The 23,212-nt window shown below is 40.3% G+C and overlaps 1 protein-coding gene across 5 annotated transcripts in view; it reads right to left on the reverse strand.

Annotated features, from left to right (window-relative positions):
- The window catches only part of LOC149182882 (protein PHOSPHATE STARVATION RESPONSE 1-like), a 235,636-nt gene that overhangs the window by 63,384 nt on the left and 149,040 nt on the right, over positions 1 to 23,212 (reverse strand). For 3 of the 5 annotated variants that reach the window (XM_089416980.1, XM_089416979.1, XM_089416978.1), the window contains exons 3-8: positions 10,886 to 11,305; positions 10,395 to 10,807; positions 9,996 to 10,206; positions 9,809 to 9,885; positions 9,666 to 9,705; positions 7,164 to 7,224 (exon numbers count right to left, since the gene is read on the reverse strand). In XM_089416980.1, coding sequence (XP_089273106.1) covers positions 7,164 to 7,224; positions 9,666 to 9,705; positions 9,809 to 9,885; positions 9,996 to 10,206; positions 10,395 to 10,807; positions 10,886 to 11,114 — 1,031 coding nt within the window. In that variant the 5' untranslated portion in view covers positions 11,115 to 11,305. The remainder of the gene's footprint in view (positions 1 to 7,163; positions 7,225 to 9,665; positions 9,706 to 9,808; positions 9,886 to 9,995; positions 10,207 to 10,394; positions 10,808 to 10,885; positions 11,306 to 23,212) is intronic. The other 2 variants (XM_089416982.1, XM_089416981.1) reach the window with 2 other exon arrangements.

A 23,212-nucleotide genomic window follows, 5' to 3' on the forward strand; every position in this document is an offset into this window, starting at 1 on the left:
GAGTGTTTGTGAGTTTGCTTGGGAGCTTGGAGAGTGTTGAGTTTTTGCGAGAGTAGTGGAACAGCAGAGTTTAAGCTAAATAGTAGTCATCATGCCTCCAAAAGCCAAAGATACTGCATGGGCTCATTGTGATATGATTGATGGCAAAGTGATCTGCAAATATTGCCAAAAATCCATTCAAGGAGGGGGTATTAACAGGTTCAAGCAACACTTGGCTGGGATAGGAGGCCATGTAAAGCCATGTGGAGCACCAAATGAAATAATAGGGCATATTAGGGCAGAATACCTTCAAAAGTTTGAGACTCAAGTCACTGAACCAATAGAGAAGTTTGTGACTGCAAAGCTTGGGAGTCGAGACTCAAGACTCAACCAACTGAGTTTGATCATGATGACTCATGAGAAGTTTCAAGTGATAATGTTGATCACTATTATAGTATTATCATATATGTAGACTTGAGTCTTGTAGTAGGCCACTGGCCCCATAGTTTGTAGGCTTTGTTTTTGCACTCTAGAGGCCATTTAGAGCCTCATTGCTTATGTATTTTGTCGATGATATGTATTGCACTCGGTGCCATTTTGATATATTCACCTTTACATGGTATATAAATGAGCAATCTTTGCATATTTTGTCTCTATTGGCTTGGAATCATGGTTTTAAATCTTAAAAATAGTTTTTTTCATTAAAAATTAATTATTTAATGTATTTTTCTAAAACCGGTTCGTTTAGACCAAACCAGTCCCAGTTAGACTGATTCCGATTGGTAAGCCGGTTCATTAGGTGGACCAGTCCGGTCACCGGTTCCGGTTTTAAAAACACTGGTACCAACAACTTTTGAATAGCATGCTCAATCTCATCCCGATAGACCTTGGGATGTCTGCATGGGGTCGTGATGATTGCCTTCACCCCTGGCTCTAGCTCAGTAGTGTGCTCAAACCCCCTATCAGGTTGCTTCCCTAGTGGGATGTCTCCAAACACTATTAGTTATCTGTCCAATATGGCCTGAACATCTAGATGTGGTGGTTGGGGCTGACCCCCAGCCTCTGAAATCCCCAGCTCCACTGCCAACTCAATGTCCCCATGCCTCAAATTGGCCTCCATCATGTGCGTCGAGACTAGCTGTGGTGGGTATGAGTGCATGCCTCACAAAACAACTAGCTTCCCATCTGGCCCTGTGAACTCCATCTCTAACTTCTGCCAATCTGTGGTCACTTGCCCAAGAGAGTAAAGCCACTGAACACCCATCAACACATTGGCGTCTAGTACATCAACCACAAAGAAGTGGTCAATCACTAAATAGTTCCCCATGGTCACTATCAAAGCGGGGACATCCGATACGCTGCATGGTCCTATCCCTTGGTACAAGGACAGAAAACCCCTCAAACTCCTCCGTAGCGATAACCCTCCTCTCTACCATCTGTGTGTCAATGAAGTTGTGGGTGGCCCCACTGTCTACCAAAACTAAGACATGCTACCCCTGCATTGTGCCTCGGATCCTCAGGGTTAAGCACCTAGGGACCCCACGCAATGAAGCAAGTACTCCCCTGGCAAATGCAAAAGGTGTTCCCCTAGGTGGTGGTGGTAGAGGTGTTCCCCATGCTGCGTGTGGCTCCTTGTCACCCCCATTTATTTCATGCTCTACATCATCCTCCTGGTCACTGTCAAAGAAGACCTCAATATAGTGGGCCTTGCCCATGGTGAACCTATGGCCTGGTGCCCAAGGCTCCTGGCAGGTGAAGCACAGCTTCCTCCTCTGAAGATCCCTCCTAGTCTCATATAATTGTCGAAGCCCCTGGTTAGCTCTCAATGGCAGGGCTTTGATGTCACGGCCCCAAGGAGGAAAAGGAGCTTGTGTTGCAATCAGTGCCCTAGCCTTGGGGATTGTGTCCTGCAAATCACAGGCAAAAGTCGCGGCCTCTTGCAACATGGTTGGTCTGCGAGATCTCACTAACCCACGTAAGGGCTCAAGCAAACCATCTACAAAAGTGTAGACACTCCTGGCATCAGACAAATCTGGCACCATCACAGACACCCTCAGAAACTCCAATATGTAATACTCGAGGTTGTCAGTCTGTTTGAGCTATGTAAGCTCTCTAAAGTGTGCCTCTGGGTCCCTCCTGTCAAAACACTCCACAACCCTCCGTGTGAAGTCCTCATAAGAAGTCACGCTTGCATGCCCAAGCATAGTCAGCCCATGGAACCACCAATCATGGGCCTCTCCCTCCAAGTGTAAGGTAGCCATCTTGATGGCCCCCACCTTTGTCATCCAGCTGAGCTGGAAATATGTGTCCAGCTTCTCCACCCAATCCCTAGCTATGCTCTAGGAAGATCCATCAAATGTGAGGAGGAACATCCTCCCTATGGTGCATTGTAGCTCTGAGTTCTATGTGTTGGAACCCCTGTGCCCCTGCCCTTCTCGTGCTGCTTGAGCTGGCAGAAATCTCTGAAGGATAGGGCAACCCTAAAATCATCCCCCATACACTGCCACTCCTAGAAATAGTCTCCCATGGGCATCTCATCCTACCCACCCTGCTCACCTAGTCCTGAGGGCAAAAACGTGGGCAAAATGGTCCTGGTTGGCCCACTAAAAGCATGTGGGTGAGTCACTAGTGAATAGTTGTTGTACTGGTGGGAATCCCCCAAAATTTCCCCAAACAGGAAATCTCGATGAATGCCCTTGTCTCGGTTCTGTTGCTTGATAATATCTCCTTCTGACCCTTGGCAAAGATTGTTAGGGCCTTCAAGAGGCTATCAAACAATGCCTCCTCTTTGTTGTTCGGCTCCCCCATATCTACCTCCTCCACTACCTGCTCTGGGGTCTCAGTGTCAGAGGTGATTTCTAACTCTCTTTCCCTACTCTGGTACCTCTGCCTTTGGTAGGTAATGTTCTTCTTGGCTCCCATAGCTGAGCCAAGATTAGAGCTCTGATACCACTGTAATATTCCTAGCGGAAAATTAACAGTGATAAACAAAGTATACAAGGTACATGCAACACAAAATACACACACAAAATTAAATACCCAGGAATGCTCCAAAAACTGAACCAATATGGACCATTTTCATTATAATTCAAAGGGGGTACAACATCAGAATGGAGTGAGTGCACCTGGGCTTGCTCTAGGCAAGATACAAGTCCCAGGGGATGAAAAACTACTGCCCGAATGCTGAAGAGAAGCCCCTACAATGACCTGCGTTGGCCCCAGAAAAACGGTAAAACTACACTACTGGCTGGAAGAATCTGCTGCTTGGACCACTTCTACTACTCAGAAAATTCTAGGGAATTAACCCCGGTCTTCTCTCAAATAACCCAGAAAGGATTTTGCCTTGTTATGACCCTTGAAATTACCCCCAATTTCCGCGTGCTCCTCCAATGACCAAGAATTTTGGCCCACCTGAAGTAATCACTGTTCTGCCCTCCAAAACTGAGGCCAAATGCTAGCAAAATTCCCCCCTGAATGTCTGCTCCAACTCAGCTCCAAATTCCCATCCTCTCAACTCCCACGTGTGGCTCAAGGAAAGCCTCTACACAAGCCCATGCAGTCACTGGGAAGGGGTGATGAAGCTACAACAAAGACCTTCCGAAAACATGCCCAATCAGCCCCCAAAACTCCAGCAATTTGGAGTCCAATCCTCTCCCTAAAAGCCCAACAAAAACACTGCCCCACAATTGCCTTTCCCTAGGAGAGTGTACTCCCTTACTGCGTCCAGTCTGCTGAGAAAGACCCACAAATTTCCCTGAATAATCACTGGAACAGCTCTGCAATGTGAAATGGAACTCCTCCTAGGGATGGTACTCAAAGTCGTCCGAAGGTAGGGTGAGATTTCCGCTTGAGCAAACAATGGTTTGGTTGTCAAATGAGCAAAATGTCCCAAAATGAGTGCTGCTCCTTCTATTTGTAATTTTCTACCGCCTTCTTCCCTTGTGGGCTCCACCACATCGAACTCCCTTCTTCCCTTTTCTCTCTCCAAATCGAATTCTCCAAGGGGTGTGTATTCCCTCTTAGAGTGGCCCCCACATCCCACTAATGCCACGATTTTCTCCTTTTTCCTATAATGGGTCCCTTCTTAATCAAAAATTATGCCTCCTTTGCATTTACCCACTTTTCCTAAGTTGCGAGTCCAAATTTTAATAATCTTAGGCAAAATTGGTGTGGCTGACTGGTAATTTTAATTAGAGGGGATATCACACCAAGACAGCACATAGGTCGAAGACCCAGTGATATTCCACATTCCATACTGCAGGATGAATCTGGCAGCAGGGTCTGAGTAGTAGGCACAAATATTTTGACCCTAGTCAACTGGCCAGTAAGCATTCAGAGAGATGCCTTTAGCCTCCCAATTAAGGATACACCATTTATTGAAAGCATCATAATCCCAAATCTTGTGTAAAAAGTAAAGGATCGCTCCCTTTGTTGCAATGTTTTTCTTTGTTCAGCATATTCAGCATTTCTGTTCACAAAGAACTGGAACTTTTCCTCAACTGATTTGGGTTGTTCTTCACTAACATTGCCTGATATAGAGATTTCAGAGCAGGGCTTTTTTACATTTAGTATCCTCTGATGGCACAGGTTGGACCTCTGCACTACCACAAGAAGAATTTTGTAAAACATTATGGATAATATCACCGTTCAGAAATCAGAATAAATGTATTACCTTCATGCAGTTACTTTGGAGCTGAATCAATCTCATCAAAAATCGCATTCAATCCCTAGGCAAGAAGAGGTGTTTAATGCCATTTCGACCTCCTCATTCAATTTGCTAATCTCTTCCTCTCATTGCTATTTCCTCGCTACCAGGTTCCACAGATGTTGGGTATTCAAGGATAGATACAGAACAAACATTCTTGACATCTGCAGAAAGGTCAGCATGGCCAGCAAAGCACTGGTCAAATGATCTCATTGTTGGGGAGCTCTGATCATCACCATCATAGTCAAATCACTGGTCTGTACAGGAATAAACACCAGAAGAAGATCGAGATCTCTAGAATTTCCCGGGGTGTAGATCAGTTGGCGATAGTGCACTGTTAAGGCACTCCTTGAAACGTCGCTGGTTCAAACCCCTGATTAGCCCTGTGTGCTGCACAAGGGGTCATGTTGGTATGCCTGGAGTTTATAGTGGTAGTGGTCAGAATTGATCCCATGTCACACAAGTAGGAGCCTGGCCCAGTTGCCAATTATGCCAGTTCACAAACTAAAAAAAGGGAAATAAAATTTGCATAACACCTTAACCAAAACAAGGGGAGTTATTTAAATATTATTGCTTGCTTACAACATAATTCTATCGAGATTCAACGGTATATATTATGGGCTTCAATTGTAATCTCTCTTATAATGGATTCATTTCATGTGAAGCTGATACTGGAGTTCGCCTCAGTAAATTCTAATGGTGTGATATTTTTGTAATCAATTGCTTAGTTTATGTTTTATATTCTAACTGGATGGACTCAAGCAATGTTGTGAAAAGCGCGAGCGGGATTAAATCGGCGCAGGGAATGAATCGGAAAAAATCGAAAAAATCGGGAAAAAACGGAAAACAAAAAAAAAAAAAAAAAAAAGCGGGAAAAAATCGTTTAGTACAAAAATATTCATTTTTTTTCATTTTTTTTCAATTTTTTTAATATCTAAACCATCTACAACATAGAATAAATACATTGACACATAAATATGATAGAAAAACTAATATATAAGATGTTTAATATCATTTCTAGCGCTAAAATCACACATAACATTGAATCATGTCCTGAATAGTAAGCCCTGACTCCTGAGTCCCAACTCAGCCTCAAAATATCAACAAAAAATATGATAATGTATCTCATCATGTCATAATGTCATATACAATAAAATGAGGTCAATCCTATTGATTTCCTCTGCCCCTCTTGCGAGAAAATGCCACAGATTCCCTTTCCCTCTAGATGTAGATGCTAGTGCCTGTGCTGGTGGAGATGGCAGTGGAGTCTGATGTGCTCTAGAAGCTGAAGAACTAGAAGTAGGAGCTATAGGAGGTAGACCACATCCTCTACTGGTGGCAGGGGTAGCCCGAGCAGGTGGTGTCACCTGGAAACATTACAATCTCCCAATCCTGAAATCCTGAAAAACTGATAAGTCTGCTGGATTTTAAATTAAATCTAAAATTCTACTTTCTCCATATGAAATCCAGTGAGGCTGGAACCACTCTCAAACATCCTGAGTCATTTCATGGTAATGTTAAAAATTTAAGTAAAAGGATGATCATCCTTTTACTTTAAGAATTTAACATTACCATGAATAGCATATCCATACTAGGGCCTAGACTTGATCATTAAGCTGCCCCACTCAAAAATTATTTGTTTCTTTAAAAAAAATTGCATGAAAAAACCCAAATGACCAAATGAAAAACCAAAAAAAAAAATTTATAAAATCGTGCTATCCCCGCAACCCCGAGCTTTTTTCGGAAAAAATTGCGCTTTTTTCAAAAAAAAACGTGCGCTTTTTTCGGAAAAAATCAGCAAAAAAATAGCCAAATTTTTCGTGTAAAAAGCGCGATTAAATCGGCGCGGAGAAAAAAGCGCGATTTAATCGCGCTTTTCACAACACTGGACTCAAGTGATACAAGCTGCCCAAAACATGCATTTGCTAAAAAAAATTAAACAAAAGATCACAGCTAAAAACACTAAAGTGTGAAAATCTCAAGATCCTCTGTGGGCGGGCATAGGGGAAGAAGTTAAAAAGAGAAAAATATGACAGCAACACAAAATATCCGCTAGAGATGACAATGATGCCAACCCTTGTCCCACCTTCTCGTGTCTTCAAAGTTCATATAGCTGGAAACATCCATTTATGAATATAAAATAAATGCCAGCCTCTAGTAGTATCAGAAATATTTCTCTAACAGCAATTTTTTAAGTTTGCTTCAGGAAACTTAGTAACTAAACGGAAGAGGGATGCCACCATGGTGAAGGAAAAAAAAATTGGAATATGACACCAGAAATAAGTGTTAAAAGCCTGATCAAATTTATTTCACAAGCAAACATAACTTTTTTCTTTCAAAAAGGCCATTTTATGAATATGAAAACATTCAGTGTTAGAAACCACGTAGATAGCATGCTGTCATAGATGGTCTATTCTACTACTTAAAGCAACGATAACCTGCAGTCGAGGTCACCTCTAAAAACACAAATGAACCTTACGTTTTCATGTCCAATGATGGCAAAATATCAGAAGAATCCCTCGCTTTTCCTGAATTCCCTGCTACAGAAGGATGACAAAAATTTCAGATAATATGAAACATAATATTCTTGTCTATAACATCCAACTCAGATATACGTTTAATGATAAAATGACCTACATATTTCAATCCTGCAGCACACACAATATAATCATATAGCCTGGTTTATCTATATACTATACAGGCAATGTATTCAATAAAGAAATTCTCATTTCAAAAACACAAACTTTTTCAATAATGTCGTCATGAGGTAATGGCGTCCACATATGATAGTCATTAATGAACAGCCATCACTCCCCATCTGATGCCACAACCACAACTATTATATATCCCAAAACTAATATAAAGAAGGTATGAAATGGAAACTAAAATATTCTTAGCCATAAATGCCTAAGGGTGAAATTAAAGGTTGATCTGTCATTACTCATTATATAACGGAAGTTCATATTTGCCACAATCCCCCATCAAATTGGTGGCAATTCTGTGTCATATCAGCGAAGCTTAGTAGAAGTAGAAACAGCAAAAGGTATAAAGGGAAAAGCAATGCAAATAAGTTCCAAATGAGCTCAACGACATTATAAACAATAATAAACTAGAGCATGTAAAAGTCAATGGCTAATCTTTCTGGATGAAAACAGGGTATCAATTTTTTAATCATCCAACATTTTGAGGGGATGCGCCAACTATCATCAAGGACAGGAAAAACTGAAATATTAAATAAAACTTACAAACCAAAAGGTTGGTAAATCCTTCTGCTCTTCCAGAATAATAAATCACAGAGGAAGTGTCATAGGTTTGAAACAGATTAGCTGGGGATGGAATAAACAACCAAGCCGAGTTCTTTGTTCTATGGCTAATTCTCAAATGGCTTCAGAAAGTAGGATTGAAAAAATACAGTTACTGAAGGACTCAACTTATCATAGATTGGACCAAGGAAAAGAATAAGATACAAAACCTGCTTCACGTCATCATGGACAGTGAATGAGATCAGGAAAAAAATTCTTGGAGTACACTTGCATCATAAAATACAGCGAATTAAAAGAGAAGGAAGGCAAGCTCCCAAAGGAGGCCTTATCTTTGCAGGCGGGTACACTTTCAAGAGCAAGAAACAACACAGAAAGGATCCCTACCGGTGAACACATCTATTTTGAAGATCACGAGTAAGGAAAGAAGTCTCTCAGAATTTATAACTGTTAGTTTATGGCCTGAGGGCATATTTGCTGTATTTTAAGAATGGGTGTTTTTGAAGGGCTGATTAAAGTTCAGAGCCCTTGGAAGACTGTAATATTGGACTTCAGTATATATATGTGCTGTTTGTACTTTATACTTACTGGAGGAACAGAGACGTTATCTCTGGGAGTGTTGGAGGAAGCAGTTCATATATATGCCGGTTTCTGCTTGAAATATCAAATATAAGATTTCTCTTCTTGGAAAAAAAGTTCAAAGCATATTAGCCCAGTGGGATAGCTCAATCAATTCAAATGAACTGTTTCAGGACAGATTTCAACAAGAGGTCCCCGGTTCTAGTCCAGTTGGGTCCCTTGGTTTTTCAACTGCTACTGTGGCTGGTGACAGGGATGCAACAAGGTTTTCCTGAGAAAAAAAATGTTCGAAACACATTCCAGATGACCACCATAACCCTAAAACATTATAAGATAAACCATTTTAAACCTGACCATCGTCCCATGCAACCCAATGCTGGTGCAGAATAACGGCACTGCATGTTTTACATCTGCCTAAAGCATGCTTATGGTTTTGGAGAATCGAAAATTTGTTCCTTTTCTTTCACAACTATTTATCTGTCATTTATTTTTGTAGTCATTGCTAACCAATCAAATGATCCAAGTTTTTTCAGCCCGTCAATTTTCTGTTTCTTGCCAAGGATGATAATATATTGATAACAATACTAAAAGGTGTTGTCTACCAAGCCCACAAATTTGCCCGGAAAGTTATTTTCAAAAAATCTGATCATAGGAGTGTTTGAATTGTTTTTTTGATGGTGGAAATGGATTTAGCACCATCAAAAACCCCCTGGGCACCCAAAATCCTGAAGTTTGACAGCTGTAACCCAGATTTCCCAAAATTTCAGCCAGATTTTGGCAAAAATCATGCAGGAATTTCCACTATTCTCCAGGTGAATTTGTGACCTCGGTAGAGACCACTCTATACTAAAAAATTCAGAATTGAGTTGTTCATGCAATAGCACCATTTAAAATGTATACTTCCATAGATCCTGTCCACATAATACTAAAAAAAGCTTACGCTTCACAGAAACCTGCCCTTCTTAAAGAGACATAGTCATCATGGACACTTGACCATTATTTTGGCCAAAACATTGAAATGTAAAGTTTCATGCAATAAAGATAATGACAAAACTCTACAGAAATGACTTATAATCTGTGAAATAAAGATTTCGCTTCCACCATACGCTGCATTCATTCCTGTGATAGATTTGCATCTTTACCTCTTGCAATATCTGGAATATGCCTGGCCAACCGATACTTCTGCATGTGAAGCACAAGTGAATTAACAGAGCACGTGTATGAATGATCAGCAAGACAAATAAGACAAATGATAGAGAGACAGCAGCCTCGTCATAAACAAAACCTGCAAGTGACTTTTGACATGGTAAATTGTTAATCCCTCCACATTCATGAGCTTTAAGATACCCTTTGGCGTTGCTCCTGCATGGCAAAAGTGTCCATGAATACATAAACTTTATACTAGGTAAAACAAAGCAATAAGAAACACACTGCATATTCATTTTTAACCTGGTCACAAGTGAGTTACTCACTATCACAACCACCTAGCTCATTAACACATTGCAGAAATTTCTCATGGATTTCAGGAGTCCATCTCATACGAGCCTTGTTAGGAACCCCAGTTTCAGACACTGTTGAGTTGGCACCCATTTGAGTTTCAGGGAGAGTTATATAATGCTGCTGTGCATGCGTTTCATTCACCACACAATCTGTAGTTGCAGGCTTAGGTGCACGGTAGATGGCCTGCATAGTGTAGAATGTTATATTTACTTTTTCAAATCAAATTCATAATATGAAGACCAAACCATCATTCACCTGACTATAGATAAATGGGAGAAAATAGGAAGGATTGATATTATTTTGAGACGAATTTATGCACCTATCCTCCCCACCACAAAATGTACAAGAAATTTCTAGAAAGTGGCACATACTTTTAACCCAGGGTCTTGAATGTTCTCATCCGTAAGGGGGTCAGTCCAAGAGTCATTATAAGAAACTAGTTGTTCTGCCAAAGCCTGCCAGTCATTTTGTTTAACATGGAAGTCTTCTACAACCAGCCCATCACTAGCAACATTCAGATGCCTTTGGCTACAGTGTGTACCATTCTCAGAGATATCTAAAACATCCTGGAATGGATATCCTGACCAGCTGTCCTGATTTCTCTGTTTCCTGGAATTACCATAAAATGCAGGTTGTAAGCATCCCATTTGAGAAGACTGCATAACAGAAACAGGAATGGAAACCTTTGAAGCATGTTGGATGAAGGAATGGCTGCCCAGTTGATTTTGCTGGTTACCATGCTGGTTATGCTGCTGAGAAATCACAGGGCAGGTGTAAGAAAGACCTGCACATGACAACAATGGAGTTGAAAACCTCTCCTCGGTAAATAAGCACACGGATACTGAAGAGATGAGATTTGTACCCATGCGATTGTTGTTCATCTGCTTCTCCAGAGACATTGGCTCCAAAATTGGTACTTTGGGGCAGTGAGATGATTGAATTGGGGGCAAAATAAATGGACAAGAAGGAACCTTGTGAATAAAATTTGGATTACGTGACCCAGAACTGAAAACATGGGAAGGAAGACCAGAACTGGAGTTCTGCATTGCCACCCCATCAAGAGGTGAAATCTCGTTGATTCGACAATCCATTAGATCTAATATAGAGCCCAGTCACTGCCAAGAGCATGTAATCCTGCAATAATATACTTCTAAATAAGATGTCTGCTCCTCCAACAGGTACACTTCTATCTAAACTCCTCCTTGATAAACCCCCTGCTTAGAATCCCAGCATTTCCATAAATAAACCCAAGCTCTGCAACGCCTGACACAGCCACAAAGCCCTGCCAAATTACAGACAAATTTTATAGAGGCGAAAATAATAGGCAGTTAAAAACAGAAGGCAGAGATTGATCCAAAGAAATAAAATCATCCCAACAAGAAATTAATCATCTGAGTTTATAAAATCATTCAAAACCCATCAAAGTTCATACAATGACTTCGCATGCATTTTTCATTGATGTCCACTGCTCATAATGGCAGAAAAGACTGCCATGTTATGCTGATAATAGAAAATTTTGTCAGGCTTCCAAAAAACTTCCACTTACCAGTGAATGCAGCAGAAGTTCAATTGAAAGAATTAAACAAAAGACTTGATCCAGATTGGATAACTATGTTGTTTGTTAACTATATTGATGCTTTCAAGGTGGAAAAAATGGAGGAATCAGCTTGCAGTAGCTTTATTGGTAGCACCAAGTTTGGAAAGTTGGGGTCTGATACCTTCCGGAGCAATTTTGAGGCCTTAAATGACAATTTTCTTAAGGGTAAAACTTCTGTCTCAAGTGTCAGACCCCGTGATGCTACTCTACACTATGTGGTCTTTCCAATGGTGCAAGAATCAAATCAATCAGAGTTCAGAAGCAAAAGTTATGCCTCCGACAAGTTGACCTATCATCATTGACCACCATGGTTCAAGAGTATGCCATGTCAACCCCCATTACTCATGCCAAAGGGGATAGCCACATAGGGACTATGAAGGAGACTTGAAGAGTCAAAGTTGTAACTCTAGTTGACAGTTGAAGGACCTGATATCTAATTGCCTATTACGCTCTAGCATATCCAGGCCACTTGGACGAAAAGGAGTTCCATTCATTTCAATTGTACCGTGTTCCACAGTAGAGCTAAACAATATGGGAATGGAAGTGAAAGAGCATAACAGAGGGGGTTCAGTGTGTTGATTTTTCTAGGGCACCTGCTAGAAAAAAAATTTCTTCACCTGATAACTACTTCATTGATCAATTAAACATTGGTTTCACATAGCATTAAATTCAATATCATTTAGACCAGTGTTGTTAAAATCGCGATCGGGATTAAATCGGCGCGGGGAACAAATCGGAAAAAATTGGAAAAATCGGGAAAAAATCGGAAAAAAGCGGGAAAAAATCGTTTGGTACAAAAATATTCATTTTTTTTCATTTTTTTTCAATTTTTTTAATATCTAAACCATCTACAACATAAAATAAATACATTGACACATAAATATGATAAAAAAACTAATATATAAGATGTTTAATATCATTTCTAGCGCTAAAATCACACATAACATTGAATCATGTCCTGAATAGTAAGTCCTGACTCCTGAGTCCCAACTCAGCCTCAAAATATCAACAAAAAATATGATAATGTATCTCATCATGTCATAATGTCATATACAATAAAATGAAAGTCTAATCCTATTGATTTCCTCTGCCCCTCTTGCGAGAAAATGCCACAGCTTTCCCTTTCCCTCTAGATGTAGATGCTGGTGCCCGTGCAGGTGGAAATGGCAGTGGAGTCTGATGTGCTCTAGACGTTGAAGAACTAGAAGTAGGAGCTATAGGAGGTAGACCACGTCCTCTACTGGTGGCAGGGGTAGCCCGGGCAGGTGGTGTCACCTGGAAACATTACAATCTCCCAATCCTGAAATCCTGAAAAACTGATAAGTCTGCTGAATTTTAAATGAAATCTAAAATTCTACTTTCTCCATATGAAATCCAATGAGGCTGGAACCACTCTCAAACATCCCGAGTCATTTCATGGTAATGTTAAAAATTTAAGTAAAAGGATGAAAATGAAGATTAAGGAGAATGTCACTTTTACTTTAAGAATTTAACATTACCATGAATAGCATATCCATACTAGGGCCTAGACTTGATCATTAAGCTACCCCACTCAAAAATTATTTGTTTCTTTCAAAAAACATTGCATGAAAAAACCCAAAAAAAGTTATAAAACTATGCTGTCCTGAGCCCCCACGATTTTTTCGTTAAAAATCGCGCTTTTTTCGAAAAAATCGCGATTTTTTGAAAAAAGCGCGATTTTTTCAGTAAAAATCGGCAAAAAAAAAGTAGGCGATTTTTTCGTATAAAAATCGCGATTTGATCGGCAAGGTGAAAAAATCGCGATTTTTTCAAAAAATCGCGATTTTAACAACACTGATTTAGACAGTTATACAGAAGAAAAACATCAACTAATAGACATGAAAATAAAGAGACAAGAGACACAGAAAATTAGTCACACAGCCAAGGCAAAACCCACAAGGGAAAAACCCAGAAAAAGTTCTTCCTTATGTAAGAGAGAGTTTCCAGATTCACCAATACACCATAAATAACAAAGAGCAAAATAATAGCCAAACCAGTAACCAAAATCATGATCAAGTGCCATGTCAAAATCCAAGTCCTTGAAATTTCGGCCCTCCCTAGAATTTCGGCCTCCTCCTGAAATTCCGGCATCCCCCCCAAATTTCGGCCCTCCTGTAATTTCGGTGGATCAGAGATGTAGACCAAATTGTGTGTCCTAATGAGGAGAAATAGTCTCCTTTATATAGCCTTCAAGTGGGGTCGATTGGGTGCCTCTTAGGGGCCCAGCCGACCTAACATTTAGTGGAGCCGACTTGTCATCTTTAAGGAGGCATTAATATATTTTAAATTTCCAACTTCGTCATAATGAAAATATTGACCATGGCTACCATATTTTCCAACACTCTGCCTTAGCCAAGGAGGTACTTTTCATTTTCTCTCTCAAGATTAATCTTCCCTACCAATCATAGGTCTCACAACCCATAGCTTAAGGAAGAGATCAAAATACAAATCTCTCTCTCTGTCAGGATCAATCTCCATAACCAATTATAGGTATCACAGCCCACAGCCTAAGGGACCAATCATTAGTCTCATCATAACGAAAGATACATAGCATCCATCTCAAATCATCTCCCCAACCATGAGGTCTCACAGCACACAGCCTAAGGGAGGAACCAACAATACATCTCCCGAACCATAAGGTCTCATGGCACACAGCCTACAGGAGTTCCCGGACCAGAAAGTCTCACAGCACACAGCCTACAGGAGGAATCAACGATACATTTCCCAGACCAGAAAGTCTCACAGCACACAACCTACAGGAGGAATCAACGATACATTTCCCGGACCAAAAGGTCTCACAACACATAGCCTACAAGAGGAATCAACAATACATCTCCCAGACCACAAGCTCTCATGGCGCACAACCTATGAGAGATGCTCCATTATATGATGCTATGTAATCAATGTTCCCTTTTCAAGGGGGTTCTCAGCCATTCAAGTTTCTTCATATAAACATCAACAACCAGTTCAACATTAGAAATGTAGCCATGGTGGATCTTAGTTCTTTATCAAACACAACAACATTCAGTTGTTCATTCAGCTTCATCAAGGGCTTCTTTCAGAAGCAAATATCAGCGCTATCAGCAGACAATAATAGACTTCAGCAACGCCTTCTCACGGAAGCAATCATTGGTTGTTAAAATTGGAAACTAGGGCCAAATTCCACTTTGTACAGCTCATTTGATGGAGATGACGATTGCATTGAATTCCTCTTTTCGAGAGGACCATAATCGACCTAAAGATCATCAAATTTGGTCAAGGGAAAATATGTTTTTGAGGTCAAGCCCACACGTGCAAATTGCCAAGGTCAGCCACATCATCATGTAGGCTCATGAAGCCCAATGGACATGTCTCTTCACCCTCAACGACTTGTATAAATATAAGAGACCTCAAACCCCATTTGGCATCATCTCATCTCACACACTCTTCTCTCTCCTCCTCTGATTGGTTCGTACAGCTCATTGGACATTTTTTCTCTCACACGTGTGGCAAGAAGGATGAATTTCAAGACAGATTACAGGGCCAAAAATTTCATATTTTTGTTGCAAGTTGGACCAGCGTTGACTTTGACTTTCTAGACCAAATTTGAGTTCGATCTCTTGGCCAGTTTTCTATTTGGGCAGATTGTACTATTTGGCACAAAAACCGAGGTGATCTAGGCAATTTGACCATAGAGATAAATTGCAGGTTTGACCGCAGCCATAAGTGCAAAATTTGACCAAGTTTGACCATTGATTTTGTGACTATTTACTTCTGAAGGCCGAGTTTGACTACCTTTGACCAAGCTCCAAAGAGCATTGTTTGTTGTTGATTTGACCAGCATTGACTTTCTGGTTAGAGTTGCTGACTACTGCAGAAAAATTGAGATTTGACAAGGCTACTTTGATCATCACTTGGTAAGTTAATTTTGACTTTATTGTACTCTCTCTCTCTTTGTTGAACATTTGATATAATAATAAGAAGAATTGATCAAAGGGTTTTCCCCATCTTGGGGATTTTCCCTGGCATCTGCCAAATCTAGTGTCCTCTTGTCTTGGCTTGTCTTCTGCTTTTATTGTCCATGTTCTATCTGCAGTCAATGTCAATGTGACTTATGGTTAATGTGATTTCTATTGGAAAACTAAATTGGAAATTGTCATTGGGCTCCTTAAGGAACATTGAAGTAATTGTGCTAAGCATAGAACATACCATTGTTGTCCTAAAATTAACATGGTATCAGAGCCCAGATGAAGACAAAGCCCAAGCAAGAGAGAGAAAAGAAATCACTAAGAGAGATCTATTGGACAAATATCAATGGCTTCTACATCTTACTTCAAGTCTGAGGACAAGCTCAATGATAAATCTGACTATCATGTATGGAAGATGACTTTGGACCTGACTTTGAAGAAACGTGAAGTATTGGACTATGTGCAGGGAAAAGTGGTGGAGCCTCCTTCAAATGCACAGGCTGCTGCTAAGACAAAATATAGAAAAGGTGAGGCCAAAGCAAAGAAATTTTTGGTTGACTCTATTCAAAAGAATTTGGTTGCCTATATTTCTGATTTGGGATCTTCTAAGGAGATATATGATACGCTGGTTGGGATGTGCAAAGTGAACAATGCAAATCAAATCCTCTTTCTCAAAAACAAGTTGAAGGATATCAAGATAAATAAAGGGGAGTTTATTCAATCCTACTTCATGAGAATAACCACCAATCAAGAATGACTTGTTATCTATTGGAGAAGTTATTTATGATAGGGAGCTTTAGATCGTTGCTCTTGGAGGTCTTCCAAGACCATGGGATGTATTTGTTACCACCATTCTCAACAATGACAGGATACCTAGTTTCGATGAGAATAGGCTAGAAGCACTCAAGAGGAGACTAGGATGATGGAGAGAGACAAGCCCTCAAATGGAAATGAACCTAGTACTTTATCTGCTCATGTAAAGAGGAGAATAGTTTTGGTCCAAGAAGACAAGTTCAAGGATTCAAGAATGGATTCAAAGAAGGAAGAAAAGAAAGGTGCTACAATTGCAACAAGTTAAGTCACTATGCTACAGAATGCCCTCACAACAAGAATTCTCCAAGGGATGATGACAACAACAACCACAACAAATTTCAACGGCAATTGCAATCAAAGGAACAACAAGTTCAACAACAAAGGAAAGAGGAATGCTCTCATTGCTCGAAACGGAAATGGTTGACCTCACAAAATGACGAGAAATACCAGGTATGATGAAAGTAATGTTGTAGACTAACAAGATGAATTTTATCTTATCTCCGTTGTATCTACTGCCTCTCCTCCGGATACTTTGGATCATTGGTTGATTGATAGTGGAGCCTCAAGGCACTTCACTGGGTACAAGGAGGCCCTTCCAAATTTTGTTGAAAAGAAGACTAATTTGAAGATCATACTTGGAGATAATGCCACTTACCGCGTGAAATGGATAGGTACTATCATTTTTCACTTGAATCAAAGTCAAATCATTCATCTACAAGAAGTGTTGTATGTGCCCGATTTAAAGAAGAACTTGGTGTCTATTCCAGTGATGGAAGATAAAGGCTTCTAGGTAGCATTCATTGATGGAAAGGTATGTATTTGGAAAAGAAGCCCTAAAGATGCATTTCCTCTTGGATTTAGGGTTGGTGGTATCTAACAAGTTGGAGAAAGTCCTTTAGGAGCTTTGGCCAACGATACTTCTCTTCAATATGACCTATGGCAGCGGAGGTTTGCCCACTTACATTACAAAGCCTTACCTGGGATAAGGAAGATGGTCACAAGTATGTCCGAGTTCAATATGAACCATGAAGGTGTTTGTCAGGGTTGTGCAACTGGGAAGCTTACAAAGGGACCATTCCCTTCTAGTGAAAACAAGACCATCGATATTCTCCAATTGGTCTACTCTGACCTATCTGGTATGTTGCCTGTAACATCATTGAGAGGATACCTAATTATGCAATCTATGTGGATGACTTCTCACGCAAAACATGGATCTATTTCTTAAAGAAGAAGGATGAAGTGTTCAAATGGTTCCGTTCTTTCAAAGTCTTGGTGGAAAATCAAACAAGGAAGAAGATCAAGATATTGAGGACGAACAATGGAACCAAATATGAATTAAATAAATTCAATGACTTTTGCAAAGAAGCTGACATTAAGAGGGAGACAACAGTTCCATACACACCTGAGCAAAATGGCATTGTTGAAAGGAAGAATCGAACAATCATGGAAGCCACCCATGCCATGCTCAATGATCAAGGTCTACCTAATATCTTATGGGGAGAAGCCACCAACACTATCGTGTATGTTCAAAATAGGAGCCTGCATCAAGCATTGGATTTCAAGACACTCGAGGATGTCTTCACTGGTAAGAAACCTAATGTTTCTCATTTTAGAATATTTGGTTGTCCCTTGAATTTTCATGTGCCTAAAGAAAAAAGAAACAAGTTGGAAGCATCTGGGAAGAAAGGTATGTTCGTTGGCTATAGTGAAAATTCAAAGGCATATGAATCTATGTGCCTGGTCAAAGAGATGTGGAAGCATGTCGTGATGTCACCTTTGATGAAGAAATTGCCCTTGGGAAAGCTAGAGATCTCCCTATCCCAAGGAAAGACAATGATGATGCTATGGAAAATCAAGATGAACCTCTGACAGATGAACCTATGTCTGATGTCGATGATCCAATGGATCTTACTGATCCACCTCCGAGTGATCCCTCTACCTCTAGGAAACAACCTCTATGGCTAAAAGATACTATCGAAGATGTTGAAAGACATACTTCTCCAAGAGGGACATTTCAGGAAAGTAAGAAGTTGAACAGGCATCAAGAGTACTTGGCTGCTATGAGTATTATCGTTCAAGTTGAACCATGCACGTTCAAAGAAGTCGTAAAGCACCAAGTATGGAAGGATGCGATGAATGATGAATACGAATCAATCATGAAAAATGATGTTTGGGATGCGGTGCCTAGACCCAAAGACAAGTTTGTGGTCACCTATAAATGGCTTTACAAAATCAAACATGGAGTTGATGGGAGTGCTGAAAAATATAAGGCCAGGTTCGTTGCTTGAGGCTTCTCCCAAAAGGAAGAAGTGGACTATGATGAGATATTTGCACCAGTTGCCCGATATATCACTATCTGATCTATTATTGCTCTCGTTGCCACTCAAGGGTGGTGCCTACATCAAATGTACGTCAAGATTGCTTTCTTGCATGCTTCGCTGAAGGAGGAAGTCTACTTGGAACAACCTCAGGGGTTCGAAGTACAAGATTCAAGGACACATGTATGCAGGGTGAAGAAAGCCCTTTATGGGTTGAAGCAAGCCCCTAGGGCTTGGTATGAGAGGATTGACAATTGTTTTATGAAGTTGGGGTTTATGAGGAGCTATGTTGATCCTAACCTATACTTCAAGGTTGAAAAGGACATGCTTCTCATTTTGCTCCTTTATGTTGATGATCTCTTTCTCACTAGTGTGGACCCTCTCATTTATCAATGCAAGAGGGAGTTAACTTCTGAGTTCAAGATGAGGACCTAGGACTGATGCACTACTTCCCACGCCCAGAGGTCTGGCAAAATCCAGGTGATATTTTCCTTTCTCGAGGAAAATACATTGTGAAGATGCTAGAGAGATGTGGGATGGTGGATTGCAAGTTTGTGTCTACTCTGATGGAACTCAACTTCAAGAAGCTATATGGAAGTCCTATTGAGCCTGAATTGGCAAAACCCTCAAAGTATCGACAATGTGAGGGGGCCCTAATGTTCTTGGTAAACTTCCATTCGGACATATGCTTCGTTGTGAATACGTTGAGTCAATTTATGGTTGAGCCTCATCACATACATTGGATTGTTGCTAAGAATCTCTTAAGGTATATTTGTGGCACAATCAACTATGGGTTGAGATACACTACCAAGAATTTGAGGATACATGGATATACTTATGTTGACTAGGCTAGCAGTGTGGTAAATAGAAAAATCACGTCAAGATGTTGCTTCTTATTAGGGTTTGCTTCGATTTCTTGGATGAGCGGGAAGCTGAAATCGGTTGCTCTAAGCACTGCTCAGGCCAAATACATTACAGTTAGTATGGCATGTTGTGAAGCTATTTGGTTGAAGAAGCTCTTCAGTGAGCTATTTGAGCATGTGTTGGATACCACCGTGATCCACTGCGACAACCAAAGTGGGATTCACCTTTCAGTGAATCTCGTGTTCCACGACCGCTCCAAGCACATTGATATCCGGTATCACTTTATCTAGGATATGGTACAACGAGGAGCAATAAGGCTCCAACACATCAAGACCGATGAGCAGGTTGCTGACATCCTCACAAAGCCCTTGGGGAAGGTCAAATTCTTAGCCTTCCGAGAGAGACTTGAAGTCATGGAAGGACCCTCCCATGAGGGTCTCGCTTGAGTTGGACATTAAACTCTGGGAGCTCCTGGGGGCTTGGGGTACTTTTTGGAGCTATGAGCAACCATAGTGTGTGGTTCACCTTCCCTTATAAGTGTGTTGTGTGAGGGTGAGTGGTTCACCTTCCCCTATGATACCCCATGATCGGTGACATGTGTGTAGGGTGAGTGGTTTCCCTTCCCCTATAATTGATGACACATGTGAGTGGTTCACCTTCCCCTACGATTGATGATATATGCATAGGATGAGTGTTTCACCTTCTCCTATGGCATATGAGCAGGATGAGTGTTTCACCTTCACCTATGGCATATGAGCAGGATGAGTGGTTCACCTTCTCTTGCGAATGCCCCAGCATACATCCTACCCATGTAGTCTGGGACTCATGTGAAGTACCTCTCATCTGGTGAATGAGTTGGGAAAAGTGGATAGGGACCATAGCACTACAGAAGGACACATCGTATACTGCGGTACTCCCTATGCCTAGGATGCATGGTGTTCAACAACTTGATCTGTGATTAATTCTGATTGGGGTTCTACCCTTGGACTGACTTTTGTCAGTGGAGAGTGGTAAGGTCTTGTGACTCACTCTCGATCGATTCTTCTTCATTATCTATATCAGTGTTCAGTAGAGTAGAGACGAGATACAATGATGATAGGATGGCATGATAATCAATGATGATGGATGGACTGGCAGGCGAAATTCTCCCTAGTTGAGAGGGAGTGTTAAAATTGGCAACTAGGGCCAAATTCCACTTTGGACAGTGCATTTGATGGAGATGATGATTGCATTGAATTCCTCTTTTCGAGAGGACCAAAATCGACCTAACAATCATCAAATTTGGTAAAGGGAAAATATATTTTTGAGGTCAAGCCCACACATGTACAAATTGTTAAGGACAGCCACATAATCATGTAGGCTCATGACACCCAATGGACATGTCTCTTCACTCTCAACTACTAGTATAAATATGAGAGACCTCAAACCTCATTTGGCATCATCACATCTCACACACTCTTCTCTCCTCATTTGATTGGTTTGAACAACTCATTGGACATTCGTTTCTCTCACATGTGTGGCAAGAAGGACAAATTTCATGACAGATTATAGGGTCGAAAATTTCAGACTTTTGTTGCAAGTTTGACTAGCGTTGACTTTGACTTTCTGGGGAGAATTTGAGTTCAATATCTTGGGAAGTTTCTATTTGGGCAGGGCGTACCATTTGGCACAAAAATTGAGGTGATCCGAACACTTTGACCGCAAAGATAAATTGCATGTTTGACAACAACCATAAGTGCAGAATTTGACCAAGTTTGACCGTTGATTTTGTGACTGTTTTGGGGTGACCTTGACCACTTCCGAAGGGCGAGTTTGATTGCGTTTGACCGAGCTCCAAAGAGGATTGTTTGTTGTTGATTTGACTAGCGTTGACTTTTTGGTTAGGTTTGTCGACTACTGCAGAAAAATTCAGATTTGGCAAGGTTGCTTTGATCACCATTTGGCAAGTCAATTTTGACTTTATTATACTCTCTCTCCCTCTCTACTATAAATTTGATACAATAATAAGAAGAATTGATCAAAGGGTTTTTCCCTGGCATCCACCAAATCTAGTGTCCACTTGTCTTCTGCTTTTATGTTCATGTTCTATCTACAGTTACTGTCGATGTGATTTATGGTTAATGTGATTGCTATTGGAAAACTGAATTGGAAATTGTCATTGGGTTGCTAAAGGAACACTGAAGTAATTATACTAAGCATAAAACATACCATTGTTATCCTAAAATTAACATCGGCAACCATAGTCGAGTCCAATAGACAATAAGTGGCTTCTCACGGAAACGAATATCAATATCCATAATCAAATCTGGTGGATAATAAGTGGCTTCTCACGGAAACGAATATCAATATCCATAATTGAAACTAGTGGATAATAAGTGGCTGCTCACAATCATAGTCGAATTCAGAAGATAATAAATGGTTTCTCACAAAAGCAAGCATCAACAACCATAGTGGAATCTAGCAAACTGTAATCGAATCCAGCAAATAATAAATAGGCTTCAATGGAACCAAACAATCAAAGAATAAGTCAATATCAGAGTCTTGCAACTTCTTCAAATCATTCATCAGGGAGATGTCGATGGACCTGCAGTCCATTGTGCCAAAGATATCACCAGGTTCATGTCTCAAAAGTAGCTTCCTCTTACACAAAAGCCCTCTACATAGCAGAAAAGTCATGGGCTCATCTTTAGCATATCTAAATCAGCATCGATCTTCAAACCTTCTTCTCATCTTTATAGAAACATGCTTCAATCAGGCTAATCTTGTCAGCTCCCTCTGAGTACATGGCCTATCACATTGTTCTTCCATCATTTTCAACAATTTCATATCATCAAGAAGATAATTCATTCAGGTCATTCAAGATTCATCATCAAACAACTCCACATCGTCATCATCAACGGGATCCACATTTACATCATCGTCATCAAAGAAATTTATGTCTACAAGGAATTATAACACATCATCAAGAATCCAATCTCGTCAATAAGGAATCAACCTTATCTATATCGCTATGAGGGAGACAACTTCATCCATATTATCAAGAAGTTAAACTTTGTCCATGTTATCATTAAAGCGTCTAAATCAATCATTTAGGGAGTCCACATCATCATGGAGTACACATCACATGTCCTCAAAAGAATTCAAATTATAAGAATTACGGAGTCATATAATTAGTAACAAGGGGTCCTCATAATTAAGGAGTTCAACCACATTATCAACATAAAACAGTCCTCTTCATATTATCATCAACACAGAGTACATTATTACTTTTCAAGAAGTATACATCATCCTCAATATTCAAAAACAGTCTACTTCATCAAGAAGGATAGATCATCATGAGGCTCATATTATCCACATCATTACGGAGTGCTCAACATTACCAACAAGGAATTTGAGTTACGTCCATCAGTCTTAGATTTTTCCTCTTCAAATCCTACCTAGGGTTTTACAAATCGTAGACAGTCCAATGTCAATATTAATTAAAACAAAGAAATACAAGTACTTATTTTTTGAGATCATGACAGCGCCTTCTTGACCTTTAGCCTCCTTGCATTCAACCTGCAAATTAAAAATGTCAAATAGGGTTCTTTTATTTAAGTGGAATCCATCACGGCTTTCTTTTCCATCCC

Source organism: Pinus tabuliformis, chromosome 3_2 (genome assembly GCF_031772625.1).
Source record: "Pinus tabuliformis cultivar Carrire ecotype Pingquan chromosome 3_2, CPIR1, whole genome shotgun sequence".
Taxonomy (NCBI): Eukaryota; Viridiplantae; Streptophyta; class Pinopsida; order Pinales; family Pinaceae; genus Pinus; species Pinus tabuliformis.